At 41.3% G+C, this 27,985-nt stretch overlaps 1 protein-coding gene across 1 annotated transcript in view; it reads left to right on the forward strand.

Moving 5' to 3' along the window:
- The window catches only part of KIF21B (kinesin family member 21B), an 83,068-nt gene that overhangs the window by 27,862 nt on the left and 27,221 nt on the right, over nt 1-27,985 (forward strand). The window contains exons 4-20 of the mRNA XM_018576829.1: nt 403-552; nt 3,773-3,937; nt 5,906-6,043; nt 7,542-7,657; nt 8,943-9,138; nt 12,431-12,611; nt 13,173-13,236; nt 14,345-14,521; nt 15,608-15,689; nt 16,928-17,027; nt 17,109-17,297; nt 17,484-17,683; nt 18,284-18,391; nt 18,497-18,565; nt 20,709-20,920; nt 23,625-23,766; nt 27,282-27,476. Coding sequence (XP_018432331.1) covers nt 403-552; nt 3,773-3,937; nt 5,906-6,043; nt 7,542-7,657; nt 8,943-9,138; nt 12,431-12,611; nt 13,173-13,236; nt 14,345-14,521; nt 15,608-15,689; nt 16,928-17,027; nt 17,109-17,297; nt 17,484-17,683; nt 18,284-18,391; nt 18,497-18,565; nt 20,709-20,920; nt 23,625-23,766; nt 27,282-27,476 — 2,484 coding nt within the window. The remainder of the gene's footprint in view (nt 1-402; nt 553-3,772; nt 3,938-5,905; nt 6,044-7,541; nt 7,658-8,942; nt 9,139-12,430; nt 12,612-13,172; nt 13,237-14,344; nt 14,522-15,607; nt 15,690-16,927; nt 17,028-17,108; nt 17,298-17,483; nt 17,684-18,283; nt 18,392-18,496; nt 18,566-20,708; nt 20,921-23,624; nt 23,767-27,281; nt 27,477-27,985) is intronic.

Here is a 27,985-nt window from a genome sequence, read left to right on the forward strand (position 1 = left end):
GCATTTACCGGCCGTAGAAGCGATCTGACTACAAAGCCGACAGTCGGCTTTACAAATTTAAACAGAGTCTGTTTAAACGGGCCCGATGCAAATGACTTAAACTGTACATCACTGATCATAAAGGGGTTAATATTATGGGACAAAGTTTTTATGAAATAATGTGTTTATTTGATCAGCAAATACAGTTTATGGATCTAAACTCAATAAGCTATTTTAAACAATTCCTTACACAGTGCATGTACATAATATACATGAATCAGTTAAATCGGCTATTCACATAATTAATGTTGGAGCTACTAAAAACAACATTAATCTCTCATTTTTTTATTGTGGTCTCTATTTGTTGGATTTCTAATTACATTCAATTTAAATTATATGTTTCTACTTTTATTTCTATTTTAGCTCTATAATGAAGAGATTTTGGATCTTTTTGATGTTTGCCGCGACCCTGAGTCTCGACATAGAAAATCCAACATACGGATTCATGAAGATGCTAGTGGAGGCATTTATGTCAGTGGAGCGAGCACTCGTAGTGTCATTTCTGAGGCTGAGGTGCATTTTTTCTTTCTTCTGTTGTACAAAGAGGGAATCACCTAAAACAGTAACAAGGCACAGGAAATGTCTAACTAAATACAGTGTACTTAGTATATACAGCTAAAACTAATATGACAACTGCACTAAGGTAACACCGTGTTTAAAAAATGAGTTATGATATGGCTGCTGACAGATTATTGAATTGACACCTGTCTCCCTGCAGTATCTCCGATATATAAAATATTTTCACTGAAAGTTACAGTTCAGATCCTTTTTGTAACTTCTGCAGACTGATCCCCTCTATTGGTACTGTCATATGTTGGTTTATATAGTTACAGATCTTGGAATTGGTAGTAACAATAAGGGTTACTACTGATGGGGTTGTGCCTCTGGAGGATCTTTGTTTTGTTCCATCATGATGTTTAACCCTTTTGCTGCCAAGCCCTCGAACGCTTTCAACCTCAGCTGGCCACACCATTTTTGCAATTTTACTCATCATCTTGATTTTCTACTGCTGCGTTGCTAGCGTTTGGAAAAGACCCCCCAAACTATATATTTTGTGGAAGCACAGGCCCGGTAGAATAAAAAGATGGTGCTACTATTTGTGTAGGTCCTTTGATAATTGTGCAAATGTTTGTCAAGTCAATATTAAACCGATAAAATGTCACAATTAAATTGATAAAAGCACACTAAAATCAGTATAAGTGCACAAAAATATACTTTTCCGGCTATATCTAAAAGATAAAACTGTATTGAGTTAATAAATAACGAATATTTGTAAATGTAAAATAGTGCCTTTTTGCGAAACGGTAAAAAAATTAAGTACGGTAACACAAAACTGTAAATAAGCGACTTATGTTAAAAATCGTTTGTGCACTGTGTTGGTGTGTGTGTTGTGATAAAATTATACAGGTGTACATTTAATTGCAACACAGTGTTTCACAACGCACGGCAATGCATCACCACGCTTTGCAATGCGCTACCACCCAGTAAAATTAATGTTATTTTAAAAAGAAAAAAAATCAAGCACTGCAATGCGTTCTAACAGCGCACAGATGACAGAGCTGCAGGCCAAGGGTGAAAGTGACAGCCGGCGGCTCGGTTCTTATCACCGCTTGAGCGGCTTCCTCCTCTGCCCCGCCACTGGCCATTTCTTCTCAGATCCCCGCTGCCTCAGCCCATCAAAGGCGGGGGAGAGCAGCGGGGATCCGAGGAGAAATAGATCCCATTTCATGTTCTCTAAAGTGACCATGAGCTTATAGCAAAATGGTAAAAGCCACTAACGTAAGGCTTTACTGATGTGGCCAGCTGGAAGCAGTTGTGTTTTGCCGTAAGCCTTAGGCTGGTGGCAGCGAAAGGGTTAAAGCTGGCCTTGGTAATAGTAGCACAGACATCCAGTATATCTCTTAGACATAACCTATGAATCTCAGCAGGGTGGCATTTCCTCAAGCGGAGACTGAAGGCGCTGGAGATTTCCCTCTTCTGTTCTGTACAAACAAATGTGCATTTTCCCAGGGCTTTTATAAAACATATGTGTCATTATTCATACCTCCCAATTTTTTGAGATGGGATAAACCCCCAAGGCCCGTACACACCTTGGCATTTTGTTGCAGGTAACTGTGCGCACTGAAATGCGCAAGACAAGAAATCCCATTTTTTTCTATAGCCCCTGTTCACACCTGAGCGTAGCATCGTGCGTAGAAAATCGCCTGTCGCTCAGAAAAGTACCTGAGCTTCTTTTTGGCAGACTACGGCGCGTTTTGTTCCCATGGACTTAATAGGAAATACTTGGAAACGCGCGATACAATTTTTGTAAATTTTTTTGCAATAATTTGTTGCGTGTTTGCTTATTTACATCAATTTGTCACACTTCGTAAACACGCAGCGAAAATGCTGTCGCCTAGGTGTGAATGTAGCCTTAGTGCAAAGTGTTTAGGCAAAAGACACACCCCCTGCCAAACTTCCGGTTAAGTAGACTATAAAGAAAAAGTAAGAAAAAACTGATTGGCTAAACTCACAAGTGCTTATTTTATCACAATGTTTCCTTTTTACTGGCTTTGTAAAATAATAATGTGATAATAAAAAAGGTCTATGTGAAAGGTTTAGTGTAGTGTAACACTCTTGGTAGGCAAGTATTGCATTTATTATAGAGGTCTATACATCTGTTGAATAAGAGGGACAGCTGAGAAGGAAGATAGACACTGGGATTTGGTACCAAAAGAGGGACATTTATTCCAAATGAGAGACAGTTGGGAGGTAGGCATTAAAGAGAAATTCCACCCTTTAACATAAAACAATAAATGCACACTTCTTGTGCCAATATTTTTTTTTTTGCATTGGAGCCAGTAAATTATTGCAACTGCAATCAGTGCAGACACTTTCTCCCGATCATGTCCATACCTCGATACAGACATTCACTAACACAGACTGGAAGAAGAATGAATGGACTATAACTGCGGTGATGTCACCACACTTCTATTCCATTGAAAACTGGCTCATGAGACTTCTAATATCTCTATTCACGGATCCTGAAATTCTCAAAGGATCCGTGAATGAATGACACAGCTGTGTGGGTGGAGCCACGCACAGCCACGCCAAATTAAAAAATGAACATAGGCCTGCGTTGAGAAGAGCTTTGAGATTGGGGGGGGTCTGATCATGTTTCATTATACACCCTCAGTGTAACGTGAAGCATGGTCAGGAAGGTAAATTTCACCTTTAATTACAGATAACAGATACACACTTGACTGACTGTTGGCTGTTGATATTAAATGAGTGGAGATGCAGTTTTGAGATGCTTTATAGTGCCTTAGCTGTGAGATAACAGCACATTCTCTGATCTGAACGGTCCACACTATGAGACAGATTTTCATTCCTAAAAACTAGTTTGTAAACTCAGAGAGAAATAAATCTCAAGAGGGCAAATTCTGGCTATCCGGATATTTGCGTTCCTGGGCTACACACGTTCCAAAAACAGCAGCTGCTTCAGTATGTCCTATTTTAGCAGTATGATCTGCATTATGCATTGGGTGTTATACAGAGGAACTTCTCTTTTACTATTACAAGTAGGCTATACCACCCTTATTGTATTGTAATGTAAAATGTTATAAAATCTTGTCTTTTAAATCATTATTCAACTGTTCTATGATATTTTGTATCAGAAGGAGACTGACACACACACACATTTATAGTAAAACATATTATGTTCAGAGATGACGCTCTGGTCATATTTTTTCAGCTGCTACAATTGCTAAAGGAAGGTGCCCTCTCCCGTACCACTGCCAGCACCCAAATGAACTCTCAGAGCTCCCGCTCTCATGCAATATTCTCTGTCCATGTACACCAAACCCGAGTTTCTGAATCCTGCCCGGTAAGTACGAAATTTTTGTTGTCTGTTTTTGTGGTACTTTTGCTTTTGTTTTATGCATCCTTCATACAAGACACCGGTCTCTAATGCATCAACTAAGCAGATGTAGCAACATGTTACTATTAAATTTGAACTTATTCTTCTAGTTATCTAGCAGATTCGGAGGGTCTCTCAGCAAGGGCAGATGCTGAGGGTCTCAGCAGGGGCAGATTCAGAGGTCTCTCAGCAGGTGCAGATGCAGAGGGTCTCAGCAGGGGCAGATGCGGAAGGTCTCAGCAGGGGCAGATGCGGAAGGTCTCAGCAGGGGCAGATGCGGAAGGTCTCAGCAGTGGCAGATTCAGAGGATCACAGCAGGGCAGATGCGGAGGATCAGTAGGGCAGATGTGAAGGATCAACAGGGGCAGATGCCGAAGATTGGCAGAGGCAGATGCGGAGGATCAATTAGGCAGATCCAAAGAATCAGCAGGGCATATGTGGAGGATCAGTAGGGGCAGATGCAGAGGATCAACAGGTGCAGATACAGAGGATAATGGGGGGCAGATGTGCAGCATCAGTATGGCAAATGTGGAGGAACAGTAGGGTCAGATGTTCAGGATCAGTAGGGGCAGATGTTCAGGATCAGTAGGGGCAGATGTTCAGGATCAGTAGGGGCAGATGTGCAGGATCAACAGGCAGATGCGGAGGATCAACGGGGCAAATGCAGAGGATAATTGGAGGCAGATGTGCAGCATCAGTAGGGCAAATGTGGAGGAACAGTAGGGGCAGATGTGCAGGATCAATAGGTGCAGATGTGCAGGATCAACAGGCAGATACGGAGGATCAACAGGGGCAGATGTGGAGGATCAGTATGGGCAGATGGGGAGGATCACCAGTGATATTTGGGGGTGTACAGGGACAGTGCTGGGACTTGTAGTTCCCATAGTGATATTCAGGGGGAGTGCAGGGAACATTCCTGGTCCTGACCGGGCATCCCTGTGCCCTGGGCCCCATAGCAACCGCCTGGGTAGTTCCGCCACTGAACAGTATATATCTCGGAAAGCTCTACATTTTTAACATTAAACAACAGTTCATGAGCTTTGGTAATTGACCCTTCAGGCAGGAGGAAACATTTCCTGTGTCCTCACTGAGCAAACTTAACCCAGGAAACAGATGCTGACCCTAGATAATGCATAAATAAAATGGTGCATTCCTTCTGTTGAGAAAAAGAGATGAAGGCAGTTTCACGGAGCGTACTGTGATCTTTGCAGAGGTAATACATTTCTGAAAGTGTTAATCATTTACATTATTCAGTATGGATGCACTTAACAAAAAGATAAGGACATGCTTCTGATGAAACACTGTAAGCTTTCTGCTGAGCTTAAAGAAGAACGCCAGTGGGAAAAAAGTATTAACCCTTGCAGTGGGGTTAAGTATTAACCCAGCACTGCAAGAGTTCAGTGATAAAAAAAAAAGTTATACCAGACCATCCGAGCCGGCTTGTTCTTAGATTGTTGTCTCGAGCGTCTCTCCCCCTCTGCTGCAACGGCTCAGGGATCCTCGTATCATCACGCTCTATACACTGTGCATAGACATAGAGGAGCAGTCTATCCATGCAGTGGAAGAGGAGACACACTTCACTGATCATTGAATCAGGGAGCTGGCTCGGATAGTCTGATGAGTATAACGTTTATTTTTTTTTTAGCACCTAGACAAAAACGACCAGTTACCCCTTGCAGTTCGGGGGGGGGGACGGTAGCCCCACAGCAAGGGTTAATAATATTTTTCCTGGAATTCTTCTTTACAGAGACTAGATGTTTATAGAACTCCAATGAAACATCACATAGCAGTAACAAGGTTATAAGGTTTTTATTAGACAAAGGGAACTGAAAAGCAAACTGCTTGCTTTACTGTCTATATGTTGCACACATATAATAAAAACAGTTTTAAAGAATAAACTTTAAAAAAAAACATTACAAATGACAGAAAACCATCAATGTTAATTTTATCTAAATCTTTGCTTCACAGGCAGATGCACCTTCTGTGGAGTATGAAACCCTCACTGCAAAGTTTCATTTTGTGGACTTAGCTGGCTCTGAGCGTTTAAAGAGGACAGGAGCAACTGGAGAGAGAGCAAGGGAAGGGATCTCTATCAATTGTGGCCTGGTAAGAGTGTTTGTACTGTGTACCGCTACAAGCTTAAAGACTATGGAAAGTGTTGGTTGCTGGTTAGTAACCAATAATTCTACAGATAGAAAAATCAATTATATCCACATAAAACAATTTGCTGTTATTACCTCAATTTATACCCCTCGCATTTCATAAATACTGTTCATTATCATATGGAGATGCCACTAATATGTGAGAATTGTTATGACTAGGTATGCACCAATACCGATACTAGTACTTGCCCAAATGCTCGGATGCCTACCCCGATACCCGAACTTCTGGTATCAGAAAGCCAGGCAGCTTGTAGTGACTGCGTCTAATGGCAGCGTGTAGTGAGCCATTACACACTGCCCGACTTCCTGATTGGCTGGGAAGCCGGCTCCATGCTCCCTCGTCACTTAGTGACGAGGGAGCATGGAGCCGACCAATCAGGAAGCCGGGCAGCGTGTAATGACTCGCTGCCTGGCCTCCTGATTGGTCAGGAAGATGGCCAATGAAGAAGCCGGACTAAAAGCCAAAAAGCTGGCTTCATGCTCCCTCGTCACCTGGTGACAAGGGAGCATGGAGCCGGCTTCATGGCCAATCAGGAAGCCGGGGCGACATGTAATGAATTGCCGCCTGGCTTCCTGGTTTGTCGAGAAGCTGGCCAATCAGGAAGCCAGGCGGCCATAGGTTGGACTTGATGGACTTATGTCTTTATTCAACCTCAAATACTATGCAACTATGTAAGTCATTACCCACGCCCCAGCTTCCTGATTGGCCAGAAAGCTGGCTCAATGCTTCCTCGTCACCTGATGACGAGGAAGCATGGAGGCGGCTTCCCTGCTAATCGGGAAACCAGGTGGCGAGTCATTACACGCTGCCTGGCTTCCTTAATGGGACTTCCGGTATCCGTATTCGGTATAGGCGAGTACTGAAAAAAAAATATCGCCACTCGTACTCAATAGCGAAAAAACGGTATCGGTGCATCCCTAGTGATGTCTAGAGTTCCTTATTTCATTTAAAGGTAAACCTGTGTACCACCACATGATTTTATCCAGTCTGACATATAAAGAATACTACTAATGCTGGAATGATACTTACTTTTAAGAGATCCAATTTCCCAGTCCTGAGGGCTGCTCTACAACACATAGATTCGGAGGGAAGTATTTTGCTTGCTAAAGCAAATTGGACCATACTTTACAAGTAACTGTTACAAAAACCTATATAATTGTGTATGGCTAAACTAGACCACCAACCAGTCCCCTTGAAGACAGCCAGGGTTGCTTAGGACACTGACATGTTATAAATGTTCTAACGAAATTATATTATAAATAGATTATAAAACAAAACCAACTCACTAAATTTGGAGAACAGAGTAAAATGCATTGGTATAAAAATGTTGATTTCGGTTTGCATTTTGTAACTGTAACCTTTGCATCTGATGGGTTGCAATGACTGGTCAGCCCCATGAAGTGAAGTACAGAAATTGCAGTGTCCCTTTGTCTTCCTATAGCTTGCACTGGGGAATGTAATCAGCGCTTTGGGAGATCAGAGTAAGAAGGTTCTTCATGTTCCATACAGAGATTCAAAACTAACCCGACTTCTGCAAGATTCATTGGGAGGTAACAGGTAATTTAGCTTACCTTCCAACTGCACTCTTTTTTTGTTTGCTAATTTAGCTGTCTAAGTAATGTGCTAAAATCTTTCCTTACTATAATCAGGGTGGCTTTGATTTAAATCAAGTCAATTTAAATCATGATTTAAATCACTAGTAAAAAGTCTTGATTTAAATCATAATTTTTAAAGAGCAACTCATCTCTTTCCCTCAGCGGCTCCTCCTCTGACCCGCTGTTGACTCACCGACAGTCCCATTCCTTTAATGGGACGGCTGGTGATGCGGCAGTGACACAACAAGGTGAGGGACATGGCGGACAGCAGGTGAGTGCCCGCTAAGTGCTCTTTGTAAGAATTCATTCTTGCTGGTAGTAAGAATCTTTAATATTATTATTTGCAAACAAAATGAAGGTTTCCTATTTTAGAATAATAAGCTGTTACAGTTTGTAGTGTACATAGATTTGCAAAACAATGGGATACAGGAATATTCCTTTTTTTTTAATGATTTATCTCATGGTTACTTACTGTGAAATTCTGTGAATGCATCAATCCAGTGCATGTTATCTCAGCTTGCAGAGCTTGGATTCATTGAATGAGTTTACCAAAAACTTAAATATTGCAGAATATAACGCCTCATGCTACATAACTAAGCTCCATTTCATGCTGAATAAACTAAATTATTAATGTATCTTAAATAGAAAACTATCTTTAGATATATTTTTACTCCAAAAGCATTTTATTAAAATAAATTTGATTAAAAAAAAAAATCAGATGTAAATCAAACATTTTTTTTTTTTAAATCATCAATTTTTATCCACCCTGACTGTAATTCAGTCAGCTGTAGGGAATGCAGTTCTTGGAAGCTAACATGCTGCTAATGAATGAATGTCAATAATATCTATGACTTGAGGTTGTTATACAGGTTTAACAAATGTGTACAGGGAATGAACCAAAGCATAAGCAGCATTTCTTTGCATTCTACTACAATTAATAATTTGGTAAGGTATGATATTGATTTCCCAAGTGTCATTACTTCTGTAAATGTGCAAACACCACCTGTGAACATTGGCTTTACTAGCCCTAACATAAAAGACTGTACACTTACATATTCCAATATGTAAAAAATGTTGGCACCAGACCAAATCTGTTTCTAGGTATTTGAGAAGTAGATGCTCACCTATAGTACTACTAGCTGGAGAGAACTACAAAATGGAGCAAGAAGTTGAAAAGCTAAATGTACAATGTGTGCACATGTGTAATGATATACCTTATTTTTCTCTTCAATGGTTTCTCCATCCAGTCAGACCATGATGATAGCCTGTGTCTCTCCATCCGATCGCGATTTTATGGAAACATTAAATACCTTAAAGTATGCCAACCGTGCACGTAACATCAAGAATCGTGTGACAGCTAATCAGGAGCAGAGTGGTCAGCAGGTTCAGGCTCTAAGGGCAGAGCTGGCTCGGCTACGCCTAGAACTGCAGGAGTACAAAACTGTAAGTTGGCTTACATAATGGATTCATTTTATAACGCAGTCCAGTTTTGTACAAACCATATTTACAGTTATCAGCAAGGAGCACCTTAGATTAGGTATAATAAAGTTCAGTTCATTTTTGTTAACTCTAATCACAGAATAAACAAAATTTAATAAATTATGTGAAGTAATTGAATAGAGGTGTAGTGAAGGACTTTCCTGAACTTTTTTGTTGAGTACAAGTTTAGAAGGGACAGAGCAGGCTGCAGTAGACCTCCATCTAGTAGCTTGGAAAAGAAAGGATGGAGCAGAAGAGGGGAGAGGATTGCTTTGCTGCTGTGCCTGTGTGTTTGTGGAGACACACACCGCTTACTAGCACACACAGGGGTGGTTCCATAGGACCCTGCAAGGGGAAGAACCACCCTAAGAGCCTGTTCACACAATGCAGTGCGTTTATCGCACAGAACATACTGGATAGCATTAACAAACCTCCCAACGTTCTGGGGTGGGAGGGGGCGTGGTGGTGCCATTCATTTCAACGGCAACGGAGACACGCCTCCCGCCTGCACTGCGATCGCCCACACTGGAATGCATTGTCCACGCCCTCTCCTGTACCAGAACACAGGGAGGCTTTGTTTATGTGATCCAGTGTGTTCATCCCATGGGACTGTGCGATGAACGTTCTGGATGGTGTGAACGGGTCCTAAAAGAGGAAATCAGGGCCAGTGCTCGGGGACCAGGTAATTCTGCAGGAAACTAATAGGGTTATTCACAAAAGGGTGTAGAGTTTAGGGAAGACAGGAGACGTGAACAATCTAGGACAACATAGCTGAACTGAAAAGTGTAGTGAACAAGGAGAATTTTTCCAAATCAGCTGTGTTGTCCTAGATTGTTCACTTCTCCTGTCTTCTCCAAACTCTTCACTCTTTTGTGAATTGCCCTGTAAAACCTTTAAACAAGGAGCATCATCCAGTGAAAGTGATTTAATCAGCATTTGAATTAGATTAAAAACCTTATGACTTTAATATCACTTTAAAATAACAACATTTACTAGGTTGTTTTACAGCTAAATACATTTATGCAGAATTGTTAACTAAAGCCAGAATGTTTCTTTTAGTTTTGGATGTAGTAGGGAATGTAAAATCCATCAGGTTTGATTTTTCATCTATTCAATAGATGAAAAGGAACATTTAACATAATTTCATGTTCTGTAGACACAACAGGGAGTGAGAGAAAATCTCTCAAAAGTAGGGGAAATGCCTTCAGACAATTGTCACCCGAATAAATTTCCCCATTAATATTTCCCCTTAATGTCTTGGTGCAACTTAACATTTTGGTTTCTCCCTCAGTTATAATCCCAGTAACAATGGTCACTAGGACAAATCAAGAGTGCGTATCTCCTTATTAGGTACACAGACAACAAGAACGACCTGACAGAGATTGGTAACGCTCACCACTCTATTCAAAATTAAAATAAGTGATTTGGATTTAAATATACTTTCTTTGTAGGAGGAAAGAGTAGAGGATGTAAACACAGAATGTAACGCAAATGGTGATTATTATGAAAATGTGGGTAGACAGCTAATGACACAGAAAAGAGTGGAAGATGTTAACACAGGAAGCTAAACAAACAGCTAGTAGTGCACATGGGCTTACAATACTAGGTGCAACGAAAACCAGAAAATACAATCATTTATAGGCGCGTGCTAAATCATAGTAGCAGGACTGGGCAAGCTACTAACAAGGCAGGATCACAGTGAATCCAGATGGTCAGAGAATACCACATGGTAATTACCTGAATTACTAAGGCAACCACCTGCTGGAAAGAGGTATAGAAAGTCTCCCAGCAGCCAGGTGCAGGTGTTAAAGAAGAACTCCAGGCAGAGGCGGCTCTTTAATGCTGAATCCTCTTTGGTGGGTGTCAGGAAATAATGAGAATACATAGTACTGTCACTTTGTTATGGAAATTCGGTTTCTTATCCTGCTGCATTCTTGTATCAGTCTTACTGCAATCTTCCATCTGCCTCTGCTGAGATCTTCCATCAATCCTGCTGCGATCCTGCATTAGTTCTGCTGCGATCATCGATCTGCCCCTGCTGCGATCATCGATCTGCCCCTGCTGCGATCTTCAATCTGCCCCTGCTGCGATCTTCAATCTGCCCCTGCTGAGATCCTCCATCTGCCCCTGCTGAGATCCTCCGTCTGCCCCTGCTGCGATCTTCCATCAGCCTCGTTGAGACCCTTCATCTGCCCATGCTGCAATCCTCCATCTGCCCCTGCTGCAGTCCTCTATCAGCCCTTCTGTGAACCTCCATCTGCCCCTGCAAAGTCCTTGGCCAAAGATGCAGTCTTTCATCTGGCCACGCTCAGCTCACACACTGCATGCGAACCTCCATGCCTTTGCTCTGCACGGCTTCACATGCAGTGTGTCACAAAATCTAGAGCCGCCTCTGACTCTGAGCAAATAAAATCTTAACCCTTGCAATGGGGCCTTCACTGCACTGCAAGGGGTAGGTGCTTGTTTTGTCTAGAGAGTTAAAAAAAAAGTTATACTCACCTGAGCGTTGATCCCAGCTGGCTGTTAGTCCAGTCCGTTTAGTCTTGCTCCAGCGACCTATGTTCTAGTCAGCGGCGTATCAAGGGTATGGCACATATGGCACATGCTCTGGGTGCCACTCAGTGGGTCAGCAAAAGTTTGCTGACCCATGGAGACAGCTGACTTTTTGTCTATCCCCCACCCCTCTCTAATACACATCTCCCTGTCCAGCTCTTATAGCAACCAGAGGCGCTCTGACTGGCATCCCAACCAGCCCCTGGCAGGACACCAGCGAGCGCACCCCTGGTTGCTAAGAGCTGGGTGGGGAGATATGTATCCAACAGTCATTTGCACAATCTGAACCTACCTTGCCAGCTCTTAGCAACCTGTGACACTCTGGTCAGTGTTCCACCCAGCTCCTGGCAACCAGTGAAACCAGTGGTGCAATTTGTTGTAGATACAGAACGTGGAGGACTCATGGAGGAGGAGACAAGCTGAAGGGACAGGTCTAGGGCCAGCTAGCATCGTGGTTTAGGGGAGTATAACTCTGGGATTTTAGCTCCCTACACAAAATGAACACTTAACCCTTGCAGTGCAGGGGTAGCTCCACTGCAAGGGTTCAGATTTTATTTGCCCAGAGTTCTTCTTTGAAGATGGTGGTGTATAGGCCATTGACATCTACCCTTCGGTTCACACTTAACTACAGGCTGCCAGATGTAGAAAAACAGTGCAGATTGAACAGGGTTCACAAACCATAATGACGATCATGTGTTTTTAGGGCCATCGAGTTCCTGGGTCTGATGCATTAAGTGATGTGTGTGAAGAATTGTCTATGCTACGAAGTGAAAATGCATCACTGCGCCTTCGTGTGGCTGCACTACAAGAAGCCATCAGGGCTATAAATGCCCGTGTCACCCGCATGGCTGGCCAAGAAGCTGCAAGAGTTTTACAAAGGGCTGGTGAGAAATATTTTTATGTTTATTACTTTACTTTTTCCGTTTCAAGGGAATATGAATAATTCCCACATTGTTAAACTTTTATATGGAAAGTGCACTCTTGAATTATTATCAGAAAAATTTAAATCATGAGACCTATGAGGCAGTTCTAAGCCTGGCAGTAACATGAGAGAGTCATCTGACCTATGCAAAAATACCAGTCAAGGCTGAAGTCTCTTTTCAATATGAATGATCTTGTATTGTGCTTTAAGCACCATTCCTACACTGGCTCACACCCATTCTAAGCAAATGTATTGAACGTTGTTAGTTCTTTCATATACCAGTGGAAGAAACAATATTGATGCAGAAAAGACTTGCCACTACAATCCTCATTCACAAGTCCAGTTAACATAATGCTAAATCAGGCCCCATCCTTATCGTGTGCTGCAACACTCTGCTTTGACAAGACAGGTAGATGATTTTTAACAGACTTATTTATAAGAGCTGGTCAAGAGATCTTTTGTTTCAAAAGGGGAATGAAATAATGGTGTTACATACTTTTTTCTTTTTGGTCTCCTATATCAGGTGACAGTGATGAAGAGATACAAGCACTGATACAGAACTACATACATGAGATTGAAGAACTGAGGTAAATATGCATTTCTGAATAACATAGTGAGCATTCAGGTAAACCATTCATTTAGCAGCCCTATAAGCCGAGGGCTACACAGGCGATTAAATCTCTCTGCCACTGAGAGAGAAACCTGCATGTAGACAGTAGTCTTATTAATAGTATGTTGATTTTAGTGTGTTGCACATGAGATGACTGCCAACAAGCAGTTTAAATCTCTCTGCTTCTAATAAATAAATCACCAGTGTTGCTATAGTCTAAGGGCTCATTCAGATGAGCTCTGCATTTCCTAGGCAGCAATTATTAGATGGATCAGGCACAGAGGGGGTAATGTCAACAGACATTGGCATGCACAGGGAGGTGCTCCCATGCATTTTCTGCATGGTCTATTTTGTACTCACCCAGTATATTTCACTAAATATTAATTAATCCAAGAATAGTTTCTTCAGCTGCTTGAGGAGTGAAGAGCAGTGTGTTTCATTTCCATTTATCTGATTAAGCCCTGTAATATCAAGTGATAATAGCGAGTAATATTCCAAACTTGTAATATTGCCTTACCATTGTTTAATTCCTATGGTCCTTGTTATTGCATATTTAGATTTTCCAGCTTGTTGGGAAATCTTTCAGCAGGTGGTTCCGAACCGTCATCCATTGAGTGAAGGATGGAAGTAGAAGCAGTGAACCACTATAAATGATGGCTGCGAATTTAATCCAAATAGAGCTTATTTATCTGTTTGAGAATTGGGCATAGGTGAGCTGCAACTGCAAGCTCAGCTCATTGCTCATCTGAATGTGCCCTAAGGGTTATCTATAAAAAGGCCTAATAGCGCCTCATTTTAATAATTACTTGTGATTTTTTTTTCCATACTTTTTAATCAATAAAAAATTATTTTGGGGTATGCAATGTTTTTTTCTTTTACTAGCCCCCTTAGCTTGGGGAAACGTATCTCCTTCACCCACAGGGTCTAATACAGCTTAGCCAAGTCAGGTGCATTGGACTGCATAATTAGTGCTGACTTATAGTAAGTAACCAAAAGCTGTAAACATATTGTATTAAATACCTTAATATGATACAATACCATTATAAAGTTTCATCAGATTTGCCAATGTGTTATTTTTTTCACAGGACTCGTTTAGTGGAGAGTGAAGCTATGAATGAATCTTTGCGCCGCAATCTATCGAGGGCAAATGCACGCTGCATGAATGGGGGACCTACTGCCCCCACTCCATCACTGGAAGCCCAGGTGAACGATGTTGTCCGAAGAGCAAAGGAAGAAGTGCAGATCCTAAGAAAGAAAATGAGGTAACAGAACTTATCCTAATGGCTTATCCTAAGATATCAACATTATACGTAAAACTTCTCAATCTCCTTTCCTAACATTTAAAGCAGATGTTGTCATAAAATGTGCACATGGACTTAACAGAATATAACCCAATAGTGCAAATGTACGGTGCAAACATAGCACTGACAGTTTCAAATGCAGCACACATGCTGGGATTTGTAGTCTTCTCTAGCTGATGGTATTATTCTGCATTGCTGTATAATGTATCCCTGGGATTTGTAGTCCTCTCTAGCTGGTGGTATTATTATGCATCGTGACATGTATCACTGGGATTTGTAGTCATCTGTAGCTGATGGTATTATTCTACATTGCTATATAATGTATCACTGGGAACTGTAGTACTCTATAGCTGGCGGTATTCTGCATTGCTGTATAATGTATTGCTGGGATTTGTAGTCCCTCTACAGCTTGGAGTCAGCAGCAGAACTACCAGGGGCGTAGCGGTTGCAGCTGTGACTGGGCTACGGCACTTCACCACTGTCCTAAAATGATTAGTCTGTATTCTTTTAGAAAAACTGTCACATTACACACACAAAAAAAAAGGATCGGTAATTAGAATCAGCGTGTACTTCAGGAAAAGTAACGTTACTCGTGCTTGGTCAGGAAAAAATGGTATCGGTGCATCCCTGCTAATTTGACCTCCCATTAAAATATTATGTGCTGCGGCACTTATAAGGACCCTGCACTTACAGTTTTGCAGCTTCTTGTGATGGTGGGGGAACTATGCTTCACTGCTCCTAAATTCTGAGCAGTGTAATAAAAAAAAAGTTGCAAGGGGTTGTGGCTATTATGATTGTCAATGCTGATTCACAAGCCTGTGAATCAGTACCTTGCTATGGTTGCTGAAACTCTCCCACTGTGAGTTGCACACATAAGAGCACTTTCAGATGGGTGGCCTGATCAGGTCTGCTTCTCAGTTTTTCTGGTGAATCTGATCGGAAGCCCAATGCTTATGTTTGTCTTTGGATGTTCTTATATGTGTTTAATAGTTTAGCCCATTTTAGCTAATGAAGTGTTGACACTTTTTTGCTTCTTTCTATCCACAGCCCGGAAGTTAACAACTACAAAAAGAGAGAAAAACCCCAATTTGAAACCAGCGAAGAAACAGATGGAAATGAAGGAGAAGAGGTGAGGAATCTAGTACATCCTTCATAGTAGGGATGCACCAATACCAGTATCAGTGCAGATACTGGGCATTTTAATGAGTACTCGTATTCGTGAAAATGCCCAAATACTAAGCGCCGGTTCTTTAAATGTTTAAATACAAGCAGCTGCTGTAAAGTCCCACGTTTGCTAGGGACCTCATGGCTGCCATCTGGGGACCTAGCGGCACCTGTATACAGCGACGGCCGGGCCGCACATCTTCTCCTCTTCCTCCTTCCTGCCGCCCGCACAGCCATGGTGAGACGTGGCAGAGCACTGGGGAGTCCCGCACCCGTCCATGCAGCCCTGGTGAGAACCGAACCCGCCCGTACAGTCCTGGTGAGAATCGCAAACATCCATACAGCCCCAGTGAGACTTGCACCCTCCCGTACAGCCCTAGTGAGACCCCGCACAGCCCTGGTAATACCGTGCAAAAATCTGGTGAGACCCCGGACAGCCTCCTGAGGCCCTGATCAGACCCCACACAGCCCTGGTGAGCAACACAAAGTATGTAACTTCATATTATTCTGCATTACTGTATAATGTATTGCTGCAATTTGTAGTATTCTATAGCTGATGATATTCTGCATTGCTGTATAATGTATTGGTGGGTTATGTAGTCCTCTATAGCTGGTGGTATTTCTGCATTGCTATATAATGTATTTCTGGGATTGTAGTCCCTCTACAGCTTGGAGTCAGTGGCAGAACTACCAGGGGTAGTTGCAGCTGTGTCCAGGCCATGGCACTCCACCACTATCCTAAAACCATTATTCTGTATTGTTTTAGAAAAACTGTCACATGACAAGAAGTACTTCTTATAGGACAATACATTAACATTATTAGGTCTTGTTACTCAGACCTCTACATTGTGGTAACGAGTGGTAAAACAGGCAGTTTTGCACACATTACTGCAATGCACCGTAACACACAAGTCACAGTGTGGTGCTGTTCATTTTGAATAGCACCCCAACACACATCTACAATGGACCTGCATTTGCGAAACACCTGTGTGTGGTGTGTAGTTGTCTTAAAAGGTCTGTTGTGGCACTTTTACAGCCTATTCAAAATGATGCCTTACTGCAACATACAGTACATTAATGCATGGCATGATGCTGTAACACACTACAAAGGTCTACACCCGGCCTTAATACTGCAGCTATTTTGTTGTAGTTGTCATTGTTATTATTTGTAGTAGCAATAATATATGTTCTCCATTATTTCAGGAAGATGAACAAGAAGAAAGTGAGTGTGAAGAAGAAGAGGAGGAGAGTGAGGAAAGTGGAGAGAGCGAAGCCGGATCTGAATCTGAGCCCGAGGAGAAAGGTAAGAAAGTATAGCACAAATTAGGATATCATAATAACGTTCATGAAGATACTAAACCATCCCTGAAACACAATCTTCCAGGGACTCTTGGAGGAGATCTGGCAGACCTAACCTGTGAGATTGAGATTAAACAGCGCCTCATTGAAGAGCTGGAACAGAGTCAGCGTCGACTGCAGACGCTGAAACTTCAGTATGAGGAAAAGCTTCAACAGCTACACAACCGCATTCGTGACACCCAGCTGGAGAGGGACCGCGTGTTACGAGAGCTCAGTATGGGGTGTTTTCAAATACTCTCCATGTGTCCTTTTATTTCTCAGACTAAAATCTTTTCCATAGTTCATTTTACCTTATCAAACAGCATTCCCTTATCTTTGCTATCATTTCAGTGTTCATATACAGTATATTCTGCCATATTTGTTGTACGCCTAGTACATATTAAAGCCATTGACTCCACAGGCACTATGGAATGTTATACAGAAGAGAAAGCTAATAAGATCCGTGCCGATTATGAGAAACGATTGCGGGAGATGAACAGGGACCTGCAGAAACTGCAGCTAGCTCAGAGAGAACATGCACGACTCCTCAAGAACCAATCGCGCTATGAGCGCGAGTTACGTAAGCTACAGGGAGAGCTCAATGATATGAAGAAAGCCAAGGTGAGAATAAAGAGGAAAGGGTTAATGTATATGTTCACTGATTACAGGTGAAACTCGAATAATTAGAATATCGTGCAAAAGTAATTGCAGTAAATGCTGCAAAAGGGGCCCAAACCAAGTACTGAGTACATATGCATGCTTGTACTTTTCAGAGGTCCGATATTGTTCTATGTACAATCCTTTTTTTATTGATTGCATGTAATAATCTACTTTTTTGAGGTTGTGGATTTGGGGTTCTTGGGGTTTTCATGAGCTGTAAGCCATAATCATCACAATTATGACAAATCACGGCTTGAATTATCTTGCTTTGCATGTAATGAGTCTATCTCATATATTAGTTTCACCTTTTAAGTTGCATTAGTGACATAAATGAACTTTGCACGATGTTCTAATTATTCGAGTTTCACCTGTATACTTGAGACATGTACATCCTAGCAGTTGTATTTATGCTAAGTACCCGATATTGTTAAAATCACGTCTGGTTTTTATTAAGTCAAGAGTATTTTTGTTATTCTGAATTGTTCTCGTAGCCATTAAAGCCACTACCCTGTAGAAATAATGAATTGATCCGGGTTAGATTGTCCCCCGTCGCTCTTTCAGGCGGTACTAGTAAAGCAGATGCGTGAGGAGCAGCAGCGAAGAAAACTTGTGGAGTCGAAGAGGAACCGGGAGATTGCACAGCTTAAAAAGGAGCAACGTAGGCAAGAGGTGATATTAGGAGCGGGACATGCATGATGGGCTTTACACAAGTGAAATATAATTATTCTAAAGAGATGATGCCTAATTCCAGCTTATCTTTTATTTCCTCTTCAGCTTCAGATTAGAGCACTGGAGTCACAGAAAAGGCAGCAGGGAATAGTGTTAAGACGTAAGACTCAGGAGGTAAGTAACAAAGCACTGTTCTATGCACTCTTATCCCCCTAACCCTTCTAAACTGTGCATGTTTTGTACGACAGTCTATTTTTATCACATTCCCCATGAAGGGTGGAGCTCGAGCAAGAATGATTGAGAATTTGACTTGAAAAACCCCAAGAACAAATATTGTATTTTTTGCAGCTCAACCATCCTAAGATGTGATGGTTGCATTAGTTATCTTTTTCAGGCTAAGTACATTTTTTGCAAGTACAGAAAATGTAATCGTTACAGAAATCCAGTGTCCTTGTAACTTCCTCTGCACTGATCTGATAGCTTTCCCAGCTTATGTGGACTACATCCCCCCCCCCTCATGTAATAGAGATGAAGAGGTGGCATAGTGAGTAAGCGTTTTCACCCTAAGATAGGAAGTGTGTTACTGGCAGGATGATCAGGTGAGAAGAAACAAAAAAAGCCTGAAAAAATAAAACTATTGCAGGCACCACATCTATGGACTGCTAAGCTGCAAAAGGTTACATTTTTCTTTTTGGTTTTAGATGCCCTTCCGCCATGGAAATTGTGGTGAATATAATGAGGTCTCAACAGATCAGGGATTCAACTGCAAGCAACCGTTTTAAAATTGTGGATATGATTTCTTTCCAAACTTTATCTTTCAGTGTTAGAAATCCCGCAAAATGGTTTGCAGCACCGAGCTTTTGTTGCCAAAAGCACATTTAAATAAAACAGAGCACCTCATTTCTGTCTAGTACAATATCACAAGAGACAGAGCAGTCTCCAGCAGCTGTCCATCTACTAGCCCGGAGAAGGGAGAAGTGGGGAGCTGGGGGAGGGGAGTGGCTCGCCCTGCTATGTCTGTCTGTTTGTGGACACACACACAGCTTACTAGTGCACACAAGGGTGGCTCCATAAGAACCTTGCAAGGGAAAGGTGCCCCCCTAAAACAAGATATCAGGGCCAGTGCTGAGGGGACCAGCTAATTCTGCAGGAAACTTAAACTTTTAATCATCAAGGAGCGACATCTATTGTAAGTGATATTATCAGCATTTGCAATAGCTTAAAAACCTGTGCTGCTTAAAGTGATGTCTCAACATCACTTTAAGCAGCACAGAAGGCAATAATATTTACCAATTTATCAGTAAAAAAAGACATGCTGCCATTGCTCATCTGAAACACATTGAGGGTAATTTATCAAAACGGGAGCAGACAGAATCTGAAGCAGTTGCTCATGGCAACCAATCAGCTTATTGCTTCAGTTTGCTCAGGTAAGTCACAGTTTCTTACCTCAAATTATTAAATACCAAGGCAATCAGCCAATTACACTAGCCAATAACACAACAACGTTTTTGAGTCTGCACTTTGTACTTTGCCTTTGATATTTGCACTGCTTTATGAAAGAAGCCAAGGAAGTATTAAAGGAGAACTATGAGGTGAGTGCTTTTCACTCATCCTCATAGTTCTAGTCGACCTGTGACAATGAGACTGTCACACGTCGGCTCAGTAGGTTGGGAAGTGAGCGAACACATACCAGCGTTCGCTTACTTCTCGATCCTGTCACTGCAGAGAGCCGTGACAGGGGAGGGGCTGGATTCCCCCCTCCCCGCTCCGATCCTCCAGCGCTGACTGGTGGATCCAAAGGAAACCGTATTGTCAGAAAAGGATCTGCAATAGCAGTCCCAACATTTATATAATGATAGGTATATATATTATTAGATGCCCTTTCAGTTTCTTACGGTTTTCTCACACTTGTTTAAATTACTTTCAATAGCATTGGATAGCAGTGCTTTGGGTACAAAGTCATGTATACTGAATTTTGGGTGCAGTGATCTGCATTCAGAATTCAAATGAATTAAAATGCATACATTTTTGGTGTGAACACAGCCATACATACTGATTCAGTAGAAGCAAACCTGTCGTGCAGAGTGTTAGATTAACTAATTCGATTTTACAGGACCAAAGTCTTATGACAGAAAAATGAATTGCTTACTGTGGCATACTGCACTTTGCTTTATTGAATAAGCCGATTTGTGCTTAATGTGTAAAAGAACTGTAAATGCACCCTGTCAGCTGTCTGTGCTATTCTTTTGCTGAAAATGTTTCATTTGGTGGTCCAAAGTTCTTGATTTAGTCATCCGCTCTTTTTTCACCTTCCCAGGTATCTGCCCTTCGTCGTCTTTCTAGACCAGGCCAGGATCGATCCTCCAGTCGAATGTCCTCCTTTCCAGATTCTGGAGCTGAACTGTCCACAAGCACAACATCATCTGAGCCAGACATGTTGTCGCGCTCTGTGTCCAGCATTGTGCGCCAGTGGAACCGCAAAACTGTGGTGGAAACGGTGCCTGCAGCGAATGGGAGCAGGCCTGTGAGGTGAACTATCTACACTTGAATATGTTTGCATTAAACTAAACCACCTAATGCTCTTACATTAAAGCTGAACTCCAGTCAACAGCTAAATACACAGCTGAAATACATACATGGGAGCTGGTTGCTTGCCAAACAATTTCTGATTCTACTTCAGTCTTGGCATCTTTTCAGACAAAATCAGGCCAGTGACCTCACTGTTCTCAACTGTTCGCAGCTTAGTCAAGAATCAAATCAGCCTGCTGATAGGACAATGAACTTCTGGTGCTTTCCCTTAAAGTAAGGATATTGACCAGGTTAAACAAGCAGCATCTTAAGGTGCCCATACACCTTACAATTATCTGCAGATTTTCTGTGGTCAGATGGAAAAAGTGCAACAGATTGGCCCAGGTGGAGATTACTCCAGCCACACAGTTAAGTGTAGATGGAGGAATCTGTTGCACCTTTTCCATCTGACCACAGAAAATCTGCAGATAATTGTAAGGTGTATGGGCAGCTATAGAGTGTTGACCATTTTTTCCCAATATGATCTAGTTGCATTTAAAAATATGTTTAGTGATTTTAAATGAATACATAATTAGACTAAATTGTATATTTGTATATTTATACTGTATATGCTTGGAATTCATTTTTAAACTACAACAGAGAGGGGCAGGTTGTGAACACAATGACTGTGAGTGTTTAGCAGATGCCCTGCAACTCAGCAGTTATCTGTTATTTAATATTTATGTCATAATTACCCTCGCCAAATATTTACTAATAAAGCCACCCTGTCAGGTTAACCAAAAACACATATGAAAGTTTCCTACAATGGAAGAACTTGTATACTCACCTTTCCACTGGCTCTTTTCTACCTTCTCTCCATTCCAGCACTGCAGTCTCCGTCCATGTCTTTGGCAATTGGCACTTAGGGGAGTGTCAGATGCCTGTGCCCCCTGCCATGTCTCCGTCCATGTCTTTGGCATTTGACACTTAGGGGAGTGTCAGATGACTGTGCCCTCTGCCATGTCTCCGTCCATGTCTTTGGCAATTGACACTTAGGGGAGTGTTAGATGCCTGTGCCCCCTGCCATGTGCCATGGCTCCTTTATTAGCCTCTATGCCACCTCTGAATCCTGTAGTGATGTAAGCATCAGGGGATGGAAGCACTGCGCGTCGCGGTGGACACAGGCATCTGATACTTCTGGAAGTGTTGAATGGTGAAGACACTGATGGAGGCTGCAATGCTGGAACAGAGGAGAGGAAGGAGACTGGCCACCTGAGAGGCGAGTATAACAGCCCTTCTATTGCAGGGAACTTTCTTTTGGATTGATGGATTTAACCAGATAGGGTAGCCTTGAAATCACTGGTATGGTACAAAAATGCAAATGTCTTTTTCGTCCATTGAGGGACACAGGAAGTCTCAAAGCTTTTGGTTATACTGCTGCCTACCGAAAGTTTGGACACGGGCAGACCAAATAACTAGCCCAAGGTAACCCCTCCAAATAACAGCATGCCTCAGTTTTTTGCTAGTGTCCTAGGAGGATAAATAGGAATGCACCGATACTAGTATTGGTATTGGTGCCGATACAGAGTATTTGGGCGAATACTTGTATTACTCCAAATGCTCGAATGCCAAGCCCGATGCCCGAGCTTCTGGTATCAGGAAGCCGGGCAGCGAGTCATTACACGCTGCCAGGCTTCCTGATTGCCTGGGAAGCCGGCTCCATGCTCCCTCATCACTTGGCGATCGATGAGGGGAGGGGGGAATCCCTGCGGGGAGCGGTATATAGTAAACAGTAAAAAGTAACAGTAAAAACTGCTGCATATTAACAGTGCAATGAAATACAATTCATTATTATCGTATGCACCCCTATTGTATAGGCTCAGTAACATGATCAACATCTACATACATAAATATCATTCTAATAAAACTGACATGAAATTAACATAAAATTGGAACAATAGACAATTAAAATAGCTCTGTTCCAATTATGTGGATGACCCACTGTAATATAAAATCATATATACAATATAAATAACTGCTTTATATTTCTAAAAAAAGAGTTCAAATTGTGTTCAAGCATTACTGATAAAACAATTTAGATCAAACTCACTGCCTGGTACCAGAGTATTTGCTTTAAAAATCCAATCCAATCCAAAAATCCAATCGCCACACCAATGTCTATGCACTTTTTCTAATCCCCAAAAGGCACTTGGGGTCTTTACTATGGAAAATGGAGAAATGTTTGGAGACGTTATGTTCTTTATACCCTCTTTTTATATTATGTATATCAGGGCTCAAAATTTCCACTCGCCAGCTCGCATTTGGCGAGTGGAAATAAAGAGAGGGCGAGTGGAAATTCAGTCAGGCACGCGGTCACTGATCGCGTACCTGACTATGAGAGCAGCTGCTTCTTGCCGTCCTGTCCTGGCTCCGTTACTTTCGATCGATCACCGGAGCTAGATATATGATTCTTTCTGTATTGCTTTACTACAAAACTGAGGTATGATGTTAGTCGGAGTAGTTATCCTGTAATGTCCTACAGTTTTTCTGTTAGTGTCCCATCCTCCTGTAGGTAGCAGTATAACCTGAAGGTTTAACATTTCTTGTGTCCCTCACTGGCTTTCAAGAAAATTATTTTAAAGGGAGTACAGAAAGCCATTTTTTAAAATTTCACTTAGTTAATGACCACTAACGCTCAATATGGCTCTCTTTCATCTGCTGACAGGAGAAAAGTTGGACGCCCAGGCCTTCCACTTAGTAAAACTGCCCGCATGAAGTGGCAGACTTTGGAAAGAAGGGTTCATGAAGTTGTTTTACAAAGATTGACTCTCCTCAACCTAGAGAATGACATGGAAAGGCTCCTGAGAGTGAGTATAAATGTATTTAATAATTTTGTACATTTTGTTAAATGTTTTAGAATCTTTTTTTCCAAAGATAGTTAATACAATAGGTAATTACTTGAAGAAAGCGCAACTAATCATCAACTTTATAATGGATCAAAAGTTGAGTTGGTAAGGATCATAAAAAATTGTGAAAACTGCACCATAGAAAACTGCACCAGGAAGAGAGTTGACAAGGATTACTTACACTTAATTCAAGACATAGGACACATATAGATATATAGGGGTGTATTTATAAAACATTTGCTGAAACATTCATGATGCAAAGCTGCTTCTAAATTTGTTTTGTGCGAAAAACAAAAGGTTAGTATATTTATTTTCCAGGTTGGATGTAATATCATGAAAATATTGCACTATGGTCACTATATAAGCTGAGGAGCATAGGAAGGAAGTATTTATTTTCAGTGCTCTATCTAGTGGCCATATTGTGGTATTTTCCGAATATTACTTTCGGTTGGACTCTATATGGGTTGGACTTGATGAACGTATGTCTTTATTCAACCCCAAATACTATGTAACTTTTGAGCTGGAAGAAAATAGAATATTTCATGTTGCCTCCATCAACACAGAACAAATATATATGCAGTTTTGTGGTCAAATGTTCATGCAAATTTATTAAAAACATACCCCTTAATGTTAATATAACCATAAGCAGCTATTAACCCTTTGAAAGTATATGTAACTGTGTATGACAGATTATTTTTTTCATTGTTTGCCTCTTGGTAGTATCAGATTTTACATGTTTCGGATTTATTCCAGTTACATAGTATTTGAGGTTGAGTAAAGACACAGGTCCATCAAGTTCCACCTATTGCGTGTATGTATGTGATTCTGCATGTATATGTGTGTGTACGAGTCCCTGTGTGATCTAGTTTTTAAGGGTATCTTTACCCCTGAATGTTACAGTCTGAGGAAGTTGTCTAAACGCTTTTTGAATGATTCAATACTCTCCGCTGATACCACTGCTTGTGACAGCGAGTTCCAGACTTTAACCGCTCTAACTGAGAAGAAGCCCCTACGCCCCTTGTGGTTAAATCTTGTCTCCACCAATTTTAGGTGGTGGCCTCTAGTCTTTGTTATGGAGGTTACTGTAAAAAGTGTATTGCTGATGTTGCCATCACCATTGAACATCTTGTACATCAAAATGATGCCCCCTCTTAATCACCTTACTTCCAACGTGAACATGTTTAAATTTAGTAACCTTGTCTCATAGCTTTGGTCCTCCTTAATGAGTTTGGTTGCCCTCTGCTGGACTCTTTCCAGCTCAAGGACATCCTTTCTGTGGATTGGTGACCAAAACTGGACAGCATACTCCAAATGAGGCCGAACCAGCGATCCATAAATTGGCAAAATGATAGCTTTGTCTCTACAGTACATTCTTTTTTAATACAAGACAGTAATCTCCTCGCTTTGTTTGCCACAACCTGGCATTACAAGCTACTGTTCAACCTGTGGTCTACAATGACCCCCAAATATTTTTCCATTTCTGACTTCCCTAGTGGAGTTCCCATTAATGTGTATTCCACTTGCCTATTTTTAATCCCAAAGTGCATTACTTTGCATTTATTTATGTCACCCAACCTATTAAAACATTTGCTGAGATTTTCTAATATGTTTGTGTCTGCTGAGAACACCAGTTTACACTATCCACTAGGGATCTCCCGATGCCACTTTTTCAGACCCAAGTACAAGTACAAGTACATCCCCTCATGTACTTGCCGATACCAATTACCGATACTTTTTCTTAAAGGGACAGGTGACTTTAAATGATCCATAGTACAACTACATGTTATGTACTATGGATAATGGTTTAACCTATTCATGTTAGCAGCGGAGAATTGTAACTCTATTGCTGGAGTGTAGTGGAGGTGTGTGCTGTATATATGTACTACATATACATTACACACATCCAGTACACTATAGCAATAGATTTACAGCCAGCCCCGTCCCAGCTTCCCTTACTCACAGTTTCACTCCGATCCCTGTTGCCTCACGCGGTGCCTCTCGTAGTCGGTGCTGGGCAGGATCGCTGCATCGCATCTCGGTGCTCAGCTTGTGGGAGGCGCTCACAATTCTGCCCTGCTAACATGAATAGGTTAAATCATGATCCATAGTACATATACAGCACATACGTCCAACACTGCAGTAATAGAGTTACAATTATCCCCTGCTAACATGAATAGGTTAAATCATGATCCATAGTACATAACATGTAGTTGTACTACGGATCATTTAACCCATTCATGTTAGCAGGGGATTATTGTAAATCTATTGCTGCAATGTACGGGACATTTGTGCTGTATATGTACAGTACATATAGATATACAATTCTGCACTGCTAACATGAATGGGTTAAATGATCCATAGTACAGGGCTACATATCATGTACTACGGATCATTTAACCCATTCATATTAGCAGAGGATAATTGTAAATCTATTGTTCAGTGCATTCTATATGTAGTATATAGTACATGTACATATAGAGTGCCTGCAACAATACATTTACAATGATCCTCTGCTAACATGAATGGGTTAAATGATCCGTAGTACAGGGCTACATATCATGTACTACGGATCATTTAACCCATTCATATTAGCAGAGGATATTCCTGGCGTTCAATATCCCTGGAGTTCTTCTTTAAGTGTTGTTAAACATATTAAAAGTTAAGTCCACCAACAGCTGATATTTTGAGTATGTATGATAATCACCTACTGGCATCATACATTACTTGAGGGACCTCAGGGACAAGATCTAGCTGTTGGGTTTTACGGTAGGTGGTATGACTCTAAAGGTGCCCATACACCTTACAATTATCTGCAGATTTTCTGTGGTCAGATGGAAAAAGTGCAACAGATTGGCCCAGGTGGAGATTACTCCATCCACACAGTTAGTGTAGATGGAGGAATCTGTTGCACCTTTTCCATCTGAGATAATTGTAAGGTGTATGGCCAGCTTAACACTCCTGTAACTTTATATCCATGATAGCCATTGTACCGTGATCTGTAGCTCGGGGCCCATTATCCAAATCTGCTGATGTATCTCCATAAGGCTGGCCATACACGGCTCTATTTTTTTTTAGTTCAACCCACGGGCTGAACGAAAAAAAGTAGAACAGATTCCTCTATCAACTATGAGTGTTTTGATTGAGGAATCTCGCTGTTTGCATTGTGCACGAAGATTTTCCTGCCGGGTCCTTCGAGCTGAACAAAGGATACCAGCTAAAAGGGTGCCGACAGCGGCACATACTGTACGATTTTCGGCTGATTCTGAGCAATGTATGGGCACCCTTACATACATAAAAAAACTGTTGTTCTTTAACTTAAATGATCTGTACAGAAGACATACCATGTAATTTAGCATTTGTTTATGCCCATTTCTGATGTATATGAAAGAAGCTAACTGCAAGTAAGTTTCTATACACAATAAAACTGTAACCATCACAGTTTTGATGAATCTGTATTTCTACATTATTCTTTCTAGAAACGTGAGGAGCTATCACTTCTTCAGGAGGCCTTGCTGAGTCGTACAACCATTCCCCCAGAGGCAGGTAATGGAGAGGATCGAGCACAGCAGGATGTAGCAGAGGAACTGGAAGCCTTAGCAGCAAATATAGACTATATTAATGACAGCATTAGGGAATGCCAAGCCACCATTGTACAGATGGAAGAAACCAAGGTACCTCTAATCATAAAGACACGTCAGTCATTTTCAGGTTATAATTCTCTTCTATTTGTCAACCAAAGCGGTTATTCTGGAAAGATTCTTCTTATTCTCAGTGCAGAGGCACACATTTACCACAAACCACAACATTCTGTTCCATATTTATCATTATTATTATTTTATAATTATAATGATTTACTTGATCTTCATGCATGAGTAGTATAAAATAAATCACATATAGGTCAGCAGAAAAACAGAAACTTTGTATTTTGTCTTCTGTGTAATTTCATGCATTCCTTGGTTTTCATGCTCACAAGTGGAAATCCATCTTCTAAAGGAAAGTGCTTCCACCAACTATTATTCACACAGATTACTCCAAGAAATGCAAATCAAAATATCCTTACCCAAACCTATCATAAAGAGGTGGCAAAAATGTATGACAAGGATTTAAACTGAAATAGGCGAATGGACATGGCTCAGGATTTTAACAATCTGCACCTCCAGAATCTGCCCTCAGACTTGGA

This window comes from Nanorana parkeri, unplaced genomic scaffold (assembly GCF_000935625.1).
Source record: "Nanorana parkeri isolate BGI_ZX_2015 unplaced genomic scaffold, ASM93562v1 scaffold77, whole genome shotgun sequence".
In the NCBI taxonomy this organism is placed as follows: Eukaryota; Metazoa; Chordata; class Amphibia; order Anura; family Dicroglossidae; genus Nanorana; species Nanorana parkeri.